Consider the following 12,365-nt stretch of genomic DNA (forward strand, 5'->3'; position numbering starts at 1 on the left):
TGTTTGTAATGCACGAATAACTGTAATTCAATTATTTGGGGAAATTTTCACCCTCTCCTAGAAATTCGAACTAAGGTTTCACTTCAACAAATTGGACGATTACCACCATAAATTTTGGTCGGTAAAGCCTTCGTTTTCGTCGGTATTTGTGATCACCGACGGAACATCGACGCCAGCCGCGTGTCGCCATGAAAGTGGTCAGCAAATTATCACCGAACAATTTTGTGACCGTCGGTGAAATTTTCGAGGGAGTCGACGATGTCGTCGACGCTGACATCGTCTTCAAAACGGTGACGGAAAAATTCGTCGGAGTTAGCGACGGAACTAATTTCCGTCGGTTAGTTTAACGATGAAAACTATTTTTCATCGGCAAATCCGTGCCCTACTTTAACGACAGAATACATAAGATGTCGTTGATTTCCACGCCATTTTACCTACGGATTTGTGTTCCATATCGCTATTAAAATATATATATATATATATATATTAAATTTCGTTATACCCAGTTATTGATCGACGTCCTATTATACACTTCTATACGTACAACTATATTATCAATACTCCAAAACACCAAATCAATAAAATAATACAATTTTAAAACCAACATTCAATTATAGTCATAACATAACATAAAATATTCAAGTGTTCAAAACATAATAGAAATATTCAAGTATTCAAATTAAGTATAAAAATACAAACATGATAATCAAGTAGATGGTCCAGGGGGTCTAGATGGAAGCCTGGCTACTATTTGCTCGATAAGATGTTGTTGAGCCTCAAATCGAGACTCATTCAGCTCATGGAGGCTTTGCGTTGATGGTTTTCGGCAGAGCAGCAGAGCGGCGGAGGCTTCGCGTTGATGGCTCTTCACGGTGGTAACGACTTTGGACAACAAGGACAAGGCGCCAGGTGGTGTGGACGGCCTGATTGCCAGTAATTGGAATCGTAGATCTGGCAGAGATTGTGGCGGAGGGCGGTGGACGGCAGGAGAAAGCAATTTTCGGCTCTGTAGCAGTCCTGCAGAGATGGTGGAGGAGGGCGGCGGGACGGCCGGGCTGCTTGCTTTGGACGGGAAGATTGGGTGAAAATTGAGGTGCATAGGGTGAAAATTGAAGGGAGGAAGAAGGAGAGTAATTAAAATTAATGAAGTGCCCTATTTTTTTTCCTTTTAGGGCTCATCGACGAATCTATATCCGTCACCCAGTTCAATTAAAAAAATTAAAGATTTCAGAAAATAAATAATTTAACGACGGAATAATATCTGTCGGTAATACTGACGGAAAAGTTTTCGTCGTTATTTGTAATTAAAATACTCAGAAAATTTAAAAAACCTCTTTACCGACGGCTTATAGTCCATCGGTATTACCGACGGAAATATTTTCGTCTTTCTTTTTAATTTTAAATTTTAAATTATTATCAATAAATATCGTAACGACGGAAAGCTGTCTGTTCCGTCGGCAATTACGCGGGAATTTTCCTCGGGACAAATCCGTTGGTAAATGTGTATTATAAAGATTTTACTACTTATTGATATCAATTATCATTCTCATAAAAGTGAAAGATAGATTCACCGGATCCTTTATCTTTCTCTCTCGTGCACCGGCTCACACACGGCTTTCCTATTCAACTCCATCCTCATATATGTTGTTTCATATTGATGTTTGATTATGAAAATGTGAACTTTAATTTGCGAATCTAGTGCATGCGCGTAGCTATGAATCCATGCATGATTCATGATTAAAAAGAAAATAGGTAAAGGAAGCACAATTACTGCACTCCCTACTCCCTAGCTAATAAACGAGTGGATTATCTCATAAGCCTGCGCCAAACAAAATTAATTAATGATCTTAAATGCAGGACAATATAGATATCTCCCTCTCTCTATTATTGCTAAAGTCCAAAACATCATACTTTCGGAGTAAAGAGCATTCATTGTAGATAGAAAGCAATCGAGAATTTCAGCTCGCCCTAGCTAGAAATACATATATAGAAAATATATTAAATCCATTATTTCATACGGAAAACTCAATATTTTATTGTAAATTCCTTGTTTAATGAAAAAAATGATAAATTATTGATTTTTTTCCCTTCATATTTTGGCCCTTAATTAAGTGTGGACTTTAAAAATGTCCAAGTTGAAATAGTAAGAATAAATTATCTACTAAAGAAAAACTTAAATTAAAAGTACACACACTTACCATTTTACTTTCACATAAAAAACTTTAAAATTATCTATGCCATTAATTTTTTAGTTGTGAATTCAAGCTTTTAAGCTAGAGCTTGATTTCACAACCATGCATGACTAGTTCTAGTTGTGAATTATACATTTAAAACACAAATTTACAATGAAGATTATTTGTAGTTGTGAATTGTAGCTTTAAAACTCGAATTAACAAACCAATCATTTATATTCGAGTTGTGAATTTTAGTTTTAAAACTCGAATTCACAACCAAGATAATTAGCTGTGAATTCGAGTTTTAAAAATCGAATTCACAACCAACACTTGCAACGTGTGACTTTGTCGAGGTGGTTGTAAATAGGTAGTTTTAAAATTCGAATATATATACAACTAAGACAATTAGTTGTGAATTTCAAGCTTAAAATTAGAATTTACAACGAACACTAACAATTCAGTTGTGAATTTATCGAGTTGGTTGCGAATTTAATTATAACATTAATCATCCAAACATCTCAAAATTGTGGCAATTCACTCGACTATTAGGCAGAGGGCTGCGCTAACATATCTGGAGACGATGAAGCATTTCATCAAACAATTGGTTGGAATATATCGGTTTTCAATTGAACTCGGGTTAAAGATCCAAAACCATTAGATTGAGTCGCCTTTCGTCAAAAATTGAAATCCAACGATTGCGTGAAGAGAAATAGAGAAGGATAAGATCTCGAGGGCATACATACCATGGCCAATTGAATTGATGCTATTATCCGACAACTTAACTTAAAATTTCAATTCACAAGTTCTCGAGTGCCACAGACAGAGCACAATGAAAGTTGCCCAAAGGGAATATTGTGATATTATTAATTAAGTTGACTGGATCACATCGCCGGATCAAATCAATAGCTTTACTTTTATCTTCAAAGTGAGGAATTCATTTCTCATGGATATTTATCTTTTTACATTTAATTTTTTTTATCATTTTAAACATTATTTATTTTTGCTATATAAAAATGAATATTTTGATATATTGACTTTTTAACTGATGATTATTTGTATTGAACAGTTAAAACTTTTATCCTACGTGTCCTTAAATTGTAAATTTTGTTGTTGTTGTTGTATTGATCGAAGAGTAGATAATTTGTTTTAGTCTCACCCTTAAATTATTCAGTTATTTGACTATTTCTATTTTTACTTCACTGCTATACATATAATATACTAACTTCATCACACACATTCATTCACCAGCTGTAGTCGATCGCAAAACAAAGAATGACGACCTTCATTCTTTATGTTCTTCCTCTTCTACTTCTCCCTCTCTATCTATATCTCATCTTCTTCACCCCCGAAAAGAGCTCCGACGATCTGAAAAACCTACTTCCCGGCTCCAAGGGCTGGCCAGTTCTCGGAGAAACCGTGGAGCTGGCCTTGGTAGGCTTATCCAAATTCGTTGTTGGGGGAAAATCTAGTGGTTTTCTGCGGTGCAAAAGGCAACAAGTTTGTTTTCACCAACGATAATAAACTCCTCACCCCCTGGCTGCCTCCATCGTTACAGAAGGTTTGGTTCCCGAGATCCGAGGGGGACAGCTATGAGGAATCCATGGCCTTATTCCACAGATTCCAGTACGAATTTCTGAAGCCGAACGCCTTGAAACAATACATAGCGGTGATGGACTCGTTGGCTCACGTGGAACCCTAGCTCAGTAGTAAAGGCTCTTCCATCGTCAATGGCCTACTCCTTTGCGTTGGCGTGTAGGGTGTTCATGGAGAAGCTGTTGGAGCCCTTCTCTCAGATGGCTAGTGGGCTTATTTCCCTGCCTGTAAACTTGCCTGGGACAGCCTTCAACCGCGGCGTCAGAGGAGGCAAGGCGGTGAGGGGCCAGCTATTGAGGATCGTGGAGGAGAGGAGGAGGAAGGAGCGAGGGAGGAGACTGCTGGCTTTCGAAGCTGCTGCTTTTAACTGATGAAGAAGGCAAACATCTGAGTGATAGGAAGATTGCTAATTTCTTTCTTGGTTTGCTGCTGGGTAGCTACGAGGCCACTGCCTATACTATAACTGCTGTCATATATTATCTTGCTCAACTTCCACACATTTATCAACAAGTTTTTGAAGGTGAGAATCGGATCGATCGTCTCTATTTGCTGCTTGGGATCCTCTATTATCAATTTTTTTTCCTTCAATTTCAAAATATTATGATTATAGCTAGAGGGAGCATCATATCGTGTTCTAATAAAAAATATACTTCCACCCTCCACGATATCGTTTCCTCATTATGAACGAGTTTTAAGAAAATGGTGGATAGTAATTGATAATAATGTGGGTATTGGTGTGAGTGAAGTTTGGATCCCACTAGGGAAATAAAGTGTTATGTGGATCCAATAAATGGAAGTGGAAATGATATTGTAGACGAACCAAAATAACAAAAGTGGAAACAATATCGTGGACGGAAGTAGTATATTATTAATAGAAAATTGTATCCATATAGATAAAAATAGAACTTGTAAGGGTAGAAAATTAGGGAGTTTTTTATTTCGTTTTCCAATTATTCATTTTCAAATTATTTTTTAAACATTTTTATTAAAGGGATATTAGTTATATAAAAAAAAATGATTAGTATATTCACTTTTTATTTGATAACTAACATTTCCTTTTGATATATGGGATGTACTAGAGTAGTCCATTATCTTCAATTATTACCTACGGATTACAAGTCCAATTATTTTGTGTATTTAATTTGTAATTTATTTAGTTCAAATATTACTCCATCCATTCTAATAAGCATGACACATTTGTTTTGCGAAATTGTAGTGTAAAGAATGTAGACTCATATTTAGGGGGTGTATTCGTTGTGGATTTCCACAGACTTTAAAAAGTCCATGGAATTTAAATTCCATGGAATTCACATAGATTTCAGACGACTTTCAAAGAATTCGTGGTTGGATTTCACTGATTTTCGAAGACTTTAGGGATAATTCTGGATTGAAATCCATGAAAACTAACGTCCGCTGAGTCCCAGCACCGCTGGAAACCCAACGACCGCTGGGAATCCAGCAAGCGCTGGAAACAACCGTCGCTCTATTTCTTCTTCTCATGTTCTGTACTTTATGTTATGCTATGGGATCTATACTCATGTTCACTAATGTCACAAGACACAACTATGCAAACCAGAAAACATGAACCAAAATTCAAGTTTATGGCACAAAGTCAGATACAGGAGGGCAGGTAATTGATTGGAGACAGTATTTGTCTACCACTTCTTCACACACACACTCAGATGAAGTACCAGAAACGATTGGATTGTCGGCAGATCCAGCCAACCCAGTTTTCAAAGGAACATAGAAAATGCAGAGGCGGCCGGCCCACAATACTGGGGCCTCCACCAAAGTGGCAGATGGCGTTATTGATCTACTGCTACCATTACTGTTATAGCGCCAAGTGTTTGTTGATATGCCGCAGAGATGAAATCCCCTATCGAGAGGAGGTAAGAAGGGGGTTTTGGTGATAGAGAATGAGGAGGGGTTTTGCGTCGGATTCTTGGAGGTATATAAGTACCGGCACCCAACCGGCGAGGCGAAGGCGGAGGCGGCGACGGTTGTTTGCATAAGCATTTCCGAGAAGAAGAAATAGAGCGTATGCTGGACTCTCTCAACGGTGGCTGAGTCCAGGGCTCGCTGGCTTCTTGGCCGCGGGCGCTGGAACTCAGCGCTCGCTTAAAACTTCATGGATTTTAATTCTCGTGGTTCTTGGCCGGATTTCGTCGTGTGTATTTTTTGGATGAAATCCATGGAAGTCACTCCGGATTTTAAGTCAATGGAATAACGAATACACCTAGATTTGTATGGATTTTATAAAGTCTGAAACGAATACACCCAGATTTCTATGGACTTTTAAAAGTCTTGAACGAATACACCCATATTTCTGCATACTTTTAAAAGTCTAGAACGAATACACCCAGACTTTTAAAATCCATAGAAATCCATTAAATTCCAGAACGAATCACTACAAGAATATAAGGGTTTTAGCCACACATAATTATGTGTGGCAATATACCCACACATAATTAAATATGTGTAGGTAAATTCATTAGACAGTTTTAAATAGTTAATGACATGTAATTATGTGTAGGTAAAAATATTTAGTCACATTTATTTTTTTATTTTTTATTTTCCGTTTAACTCTTAATATATTTAATACTAACATGGAAGTTTTAGCCACACATAATTTGTCACACATAATTATGTGTGGCAAAATACCTACACATAATTGAATATGTGTAGGTAAATTCAGTATACGATTTTAAATAGTTTAAGACATTTTATTATGTGTGGGTAAAACGATTTAGTCACATTTTTTTTTTTTTTGTTTCTCTTAATATATTTGGCAAACAATTAAAGTGTGAGATGAACATTTTAGTGACACATTTTTTTTTTACCATTGATTATATTTCTTTTCTTTTTTATTTTATTTAACTTTTGCTTAAACATTATTTAATGTGAAAAATTACTATAGTGTTAGATACACATATGTATCAAATATATGTGCTTGGTTGATAACTCATATATTAACATTTATATATTGTAGTTAAAAAAATTATGTTGCATTCAATTTAAATTGAATGCAACATAATTCAATTTAAACACAAATTCAATTTAAATTTGTATAGCATATTCCTTTTCACTTGTATTAGTATTTTTTTTAGAAAATAATTTGTTAAAAAATTATATTCTTAAATTCATGATTTTATTAAGTAATTAATGTGGATTGTTTTAGTTTATTTTATTTTTCAAAATAATTTGTATGTTATAATTATCTGTTCAAAATTTAAAATTAATTTAAAAAATAAAATTATTTTACTCACATAAGAAAATTATTTTACAAAATTATTTCATTTTACCGCCAATTTCTAAAACTCCCACTAAATACTATTCTAATTAATATTCCCACTACTCCACTTCACATCCCCACCAAAACTCTCTCGCTTCCACTACTAATTAACCTAAGTGTAATTCACGCTAATTCCATCTCCATTTTCACCTTTTCACTAGGGATCAAAACCCTGGAGCCGCTCGCCGCTGAGCCCCCTAGCGCGTCGCCCGCCGCTCTGCGCCCTAGCGTCGCCCGCCGCTCTGCACCCAAGCACCGCCGCACGCTGCTCTGCTCCATCAGCCGCCGCACGCGTCCAGGCTAGAACACGCAGCACGGCGTTCTATAGGCCCGTTGGAATCGTTGGAGTTTAAAGAGAGAGGTTGAATTTGGTTGGTTGTTGCAGGGAGAGAAAGGCGAAACCCAAGGCTGCAGCAGAATCCAAAGATCCACAAAGTGTTGCAGCTAAGGTTTCACTACTCATCCATGACCAAAATTATCAAGAATGCTTGCTTTTAATTAATTGATTTAGATTTAATGTTGCAGAATCGAAGGGAACGGATCAGTGAACTGCTAAAGATTATCTGCTTGCTCAGCTGCGATGGAGATCATCATAGGTAAAAAGCTGCAGTCTGGTTTTAATCCGTTTTCCATCATTTTTACTACTAACCATCAACTCTAAACTTGAACTATTTTTTGACCTAATCCTCTGATTGGAAAACTCATTATTATACTTAAGTGTGTATGAATTTTAACATTGAAATGTGACTCTGATTGTCTTTTATCCTTAATGCTTTCTTCAACTGGAATCATCTTTATCCAGTTTCCCCTTTATATTTTAGTTTCCTAATGGTATGCTTTTCTTCCTCTTTATGTCTCAGTTAGTCAGTTTCATTTTGCCTTGTTGTTTAGTGGATAAGTATTTTTTTCCCCCTATATTAGCTGGGCTGATTAGGTTCAGGCACTACTTTGTATGTCCTTTGGGTTCCACCTTTTTTTGGGAGAATCGCTGAAATAAAGACTCTCGTAAACTAAATTCTACATACTATCATGAACTCCCAATAATATGATTCGTGTGTACTGATTTTTCTATATACCAAGTCCTTGTCAAGTCTTTATTCGACTCATCCCCTCATCTGAAGTCTTTAATTTATTCATCCTCTATATGTTAAAATATGTTATTTTAACTTTGTTATTTGTACCTTAAAATATGTTAAATTGTGTATGTTGACTAATATCTTGTTTCTTTTATCTTGGCAGGAGTCATTGAAAAAGTTGTCACGATGGTTAATCAATGTTCAACTCTTCCAATGTACAATGGAGTTGCTTTTTGATCAAGAGCTTGAAGAAAAATTATGAGTCCTAGATTAATTTCGAGTTGTAGATTAAGTGCTTAGTAATTTAGACATTAAAAATTATATGTAGTTAGTAATTTCATACTTGTACTTTGATTTTGTTAAATATTTTTTTATGTAAATGTTCTGTATGATATTCTTGTTATATTTAATGTGTTGAGTATTTGATTTTTGATTTTTGATTTTTTTATTATAATTATAATTATGATTATAATTGACTAATAAAAGGTTATAATATTTGAAAATAGTAATATTTTTTCTAAAATTCAATTACTAAAAAAATATTTTTCTCCACACATATAAATATACCTTTAGTGACATATATATGTAGGTAAATATTTGATGATTTACCCACACATAAAATTTGCCACGTCGTGTAAATGCCATGTCATTTCCACATCATCGCTGCAGTATATCATACATATCTTTTCCCACACATAAAATGTATTATTCGTGACGTATATATGTGTAGGTAAATGTTTGGTGATTTACCCACACATATACATATGTGTGGATAATACCCTTTCTTCACAAAGTTTTATCCACACATGTTGACATTTGACTTATGTGTGGGTAAAAAGAAACAGTGACACATAAATATACTTTTAGCCACACATCTATGTGTGGCTAAAACCCTTAATTTCTTGTAGTAAATGAAGCGCAACGTTAACTCAGTTAACGTTTTTCCTCCAACTATTAGGTCAGGTATTTGAGTCATCACGAGGAAATGAGAAAGTATTATTATCCTCTTTTTAAATGGAAGCATGCCAAGATTGATGGAACAAACCAAAAAGAAAAATATGTCAAGATTAATGAGACATAGTATTATTTAAATTAATCATATTTTAAAATTATGGTATCCTTGCATAATAGAGATTACTTAGGATTCATAGTATAATAGTAGAATTTATTTAATAATAAATATTATTAAAATATTAGAATTTATTATGGGAAACGAATGATGAGACATAGAGTTTAGGATAGAGGATATATGCCGTCCGACCTTGGACATAGGTGATCGAAAGGTGCAATATATATTGCCTAGGGCTAGGGCTAGGGCTCAAGTTTGGAATTAGGGCAAAAAGTGTTATAAGTATATTTTCGGTCCCTAACTTTAATTAGCACTTTATTATTGAAATGCTCCCAACTCACATTTATTATTTAAAAATTCCAAACGTTGGAAAAAAATTGTAGTTATGGAGATTTATGTTGTTATTCATCACAGAAGAAATGGAGATTGCGAAATCCAAAGGCCCCGATAAGCTGGTGACGTGGGAGGATGTGGGAAAGATGAAGTATTCGTGAATCTCTGAGGCTAGCATCCCACCACAACCGAATTCACCTACGCAGATGGAAGGTACGTATACTATATATATATCTCGTTTCATCTTTTTCCTCTTCGTCTACAGCTCGAAAATCACAAACCTGCAGGTATTCTGGACGATCCATTCATCCCACATGAACCCCGACTACTTCCCGGAGCCGGAGAAGTTTGATCCATCGCGGTTTGAGGGTAGCGGACCGCTGCCTTATACGTTCGTTCCATTTGGAGGGGGGTCAAGAATTTGTCCCGGGAGAGACTATGCCAAACTTGCAATACTAATTTGGTGACAAGCTTCAGATTTCAAAAGGTCATTCCAAATGAAAAGATGTTAGTGTTCCATAATAGGTCCCCGGCACCAGCTCATGGCCTCCCTCTAATCAAATTCTTATTCATATATATATATATATATGCAACTTGACTGCTGCTGATTTTCTTATGTTGCTTCTAATACATAATTGTTAGAGAATAATGAAATTGGTCCCACTAATTGGAATGAGATCCAGTGTACCACACTTGATGTCTCACTTTCAATTTTATTTATTTGCTTATATATTTTTTCTTCAATTTCAATTTTGTATGTTTTAGTAATGAAGTAGTACTGTTTTATTTTTAGGGTGTGTTTATGTGCTAAATTTTCATTGGAAAATGATGAATAAGAAAATATGAGATAATAATAAATTTTCATTGGAAAATGGTGAATAAGAAAAAATGAGAAAAATATTATTTTTTTCTCATTTTTTATCATATGTTTACTAGAGATGAAAAGATGTGAAAATGTTTGAAAGTAATTTCACACCCCAACCCTAAGATAATATTATCCAACACTGGAGAGAAAATGAGTGAAAAGGAACTGCACGAGAAAATATTCCACCCTGACCGAAGAAAATTTTTCATCATAGTATAAACATGTGAAAATGATGAAAAATGAGTGAAAAAATATTTTTTCTCTCTTTTCCATTAAAATAAACGCACCCTTAATTTTTATGGGAGCAAATATATATAGTTATTAGATCAGCATAAGACTACACCTAAAAAAATTCGAAGAAAAATCAGAGGGGACTCTTTATCTAATTATTTTATTCGGTACTTTATGTCACACGAAGATTATGATTTTGTAAAGGATCATTTCCTGTGAACCTTAAAAAATGGATAGAAATAACAGAACTAGCTAGATGTCTATAAATAGGTATATATGTATGTATGTATTCTCTCACAAGCTAAAAACAAAAAATTCTTTTTAAGTTCTGTTGTAAATTCGTGTTTCTGAGATGAAGCTACTGCCAATTTTGCTGATCTCCCTTCTACTCATACAGGTTAATTTGACAAGAAATGCTCCCATCAATATTGTTAGGGTCGAGCCCGTTTCGATTGCCTCTCATATAGTTGTCTGAATTAATAAAAAAATGACAAGAATTTTGAAAACAAATTAAATCAAGTATGGTTAGAAACTATATATAGTTTGCTAAGTTTGTTTATTTTTCATTTTTTTTTTTCTTTTTCAGGATTTCGTTGAGGCAGAATCAGTCAATGGAGCTACAGATAAATTTCTGTCCCAAGCAGTAAATCATCTTCGAATATTTCGTTTAATTAATGCATGTTGCTTTGGATATATCAAAATATCTATTTTTTGTTTTTTCACAAACTTTTTTAGGAGGATGCAAAAGGGGATTCGATCAGTCATATCAACAAATATAGACCTCCAAATCGTGGTAACTAATGAAATCATCTTTTGAATATTGATCCTTGTCGATTTGAAACATACATTTCTAATTTTATACTGTGTTGCAGATTGCTTAAAAAAATGCAAAAGAAAATGTCGCAATAAGTCAAGGCGGAGAGCCGAGTGCCGTCGAGCTTGCCGGAGCTGCTGCAGGAAAAAGTCTAAGTGCCCTTGAGAATTTACACATTGATTATGAAATGAAATTGTTGGATTTTCATGTTTGGAATAAATTGGTATGGGAAAACTATTAGATTGACATGAATAATGTTTTAGTAAAAAATAAGACAGGTACGCGGTATTGTAATGAGTGGAAAATTGTAACAGTAATCGTACACATAAATCACACTATTAAGACTTTAATTGTGGGGCATGCATAGTTGGGCACATACATAATATCTAAATAATTGACACTATTCACTCGATTTGTCATTTCAAAGAACCAAATCAGCAATTAAATAGACAAAATCAACATCAAATTAAGTCATATATGAGATGGGTTTGTCTTGAAATTATTTATATAAAAAAAAATTAGAAATATCATTTTCGAACACGACAATTGACCTTTCCAACTGATTTTGTCAATAACATTTGGTATATATCGATCTTAGAAAATACTCCATATATGGCTAATTCTTTTGTCTGTATTTCAAACATGTTTAGATTCAAGAAAATGAATTGATTTTGAGCAAAAAATTATGTACGTACATCATAATGTATAATGCATTAAAATTCACCAATCTCCAATTAATTATATTATATTAATTATAATCATAATTTAATTAGAATGGATGTACCAAAGTGTATCAGGTCTGCAATAAATTTTTACGTGATTAAAGGATATTTTGACCTAAGCTCGATTTGGGGATAAACTCATTTTAACTGATCATTTTAGTAGCTAGCAACCCAAATGGCTCTGCACTCATTTATG

At 34.5% G+C, this 12,365-nt stretch overlaps 1 protein-coding gene and 1 long non-coding RNA gene across 2 annotated transcripts; both read left to right on the plus strand.

The window, feature by feature from the left end:
• Nucleotides 1-6,878: 6,878 nt before the first annotated feature.
• Nucleotides 6,879-8,566, plus strand: LOC131010059 (uncharacterized). Its single transcript, XR_009096465.1, has 3 exons — nt 6,879-7,508; nt 7,585-7,655; nt 8,299-8,566. It is a non-coding gene; the product is annotated as an uncharacterized LOC131010059 (long non-coding RNA).
• Nucleotides 8,567-10,910: 2,344 nt separating this feature from the next.
• Nucleotides 10,911-11,744, plus strand: LOC131010060 (gibberellin-regulated protein 9-like). The gene is made up of 4 exons (XM_057937454.1): nt 10,911-11,030; nt 11,220-11,276; nt 11,369-11,426; nt 11,506-11,744. Exons 1-4 carry the CDS (start codon nt 10,986-10,988, stop codon nt 11,610-11,612), a joined length of 267 nt encoding a protein of 88 aa, XP_057793437.1. The 5' UTR covers nt 10,911-10,985; the 3' UTR covers nt 11,613-11,744.
• Nucleotides 11,745-12,365: the final 621 nt, after the last annotated feature.

Source organism: Salvia miltiorrhiza, chromosome 2 (assembly GCF_028751815.1).
Source record: "Salvia miltiorrhiza cultivar Shanhuang (shh) chromosome 2, IMPLAD_Smil_shh, whole genome shotgun sequence".
NCBI classification, from domain to species: Eukaryota; Viridiplantae; Streptophyta; class Magnoliopsida; order Lamiales; family Lamiaceae; genus Salvia; species Salvia miltiorrhiza.

Coding starts and splice junctions, on each gene's coding strand:
- LOC131010060 (XM_057937454.1), top strand. CDS start 10,986: ATGAAGCTACTGCCAATTTTGCTGATCTCCCTTCTACTCATACAG. Junction 11,031..11,219: donor TCTCCCTTCTACTCATACAG/GTTAATTTGACA, acceptor TTTCTTTTTCAG/GATTTCGTTGAGGCAGAATC. Junction 11,277..11,368: donor ATAAATTTCTGTCCCAAGCA/GTAAATCATCTT, acceptor AAACTTTTTTAG/GAGGATGCAAAAGGGGATTC.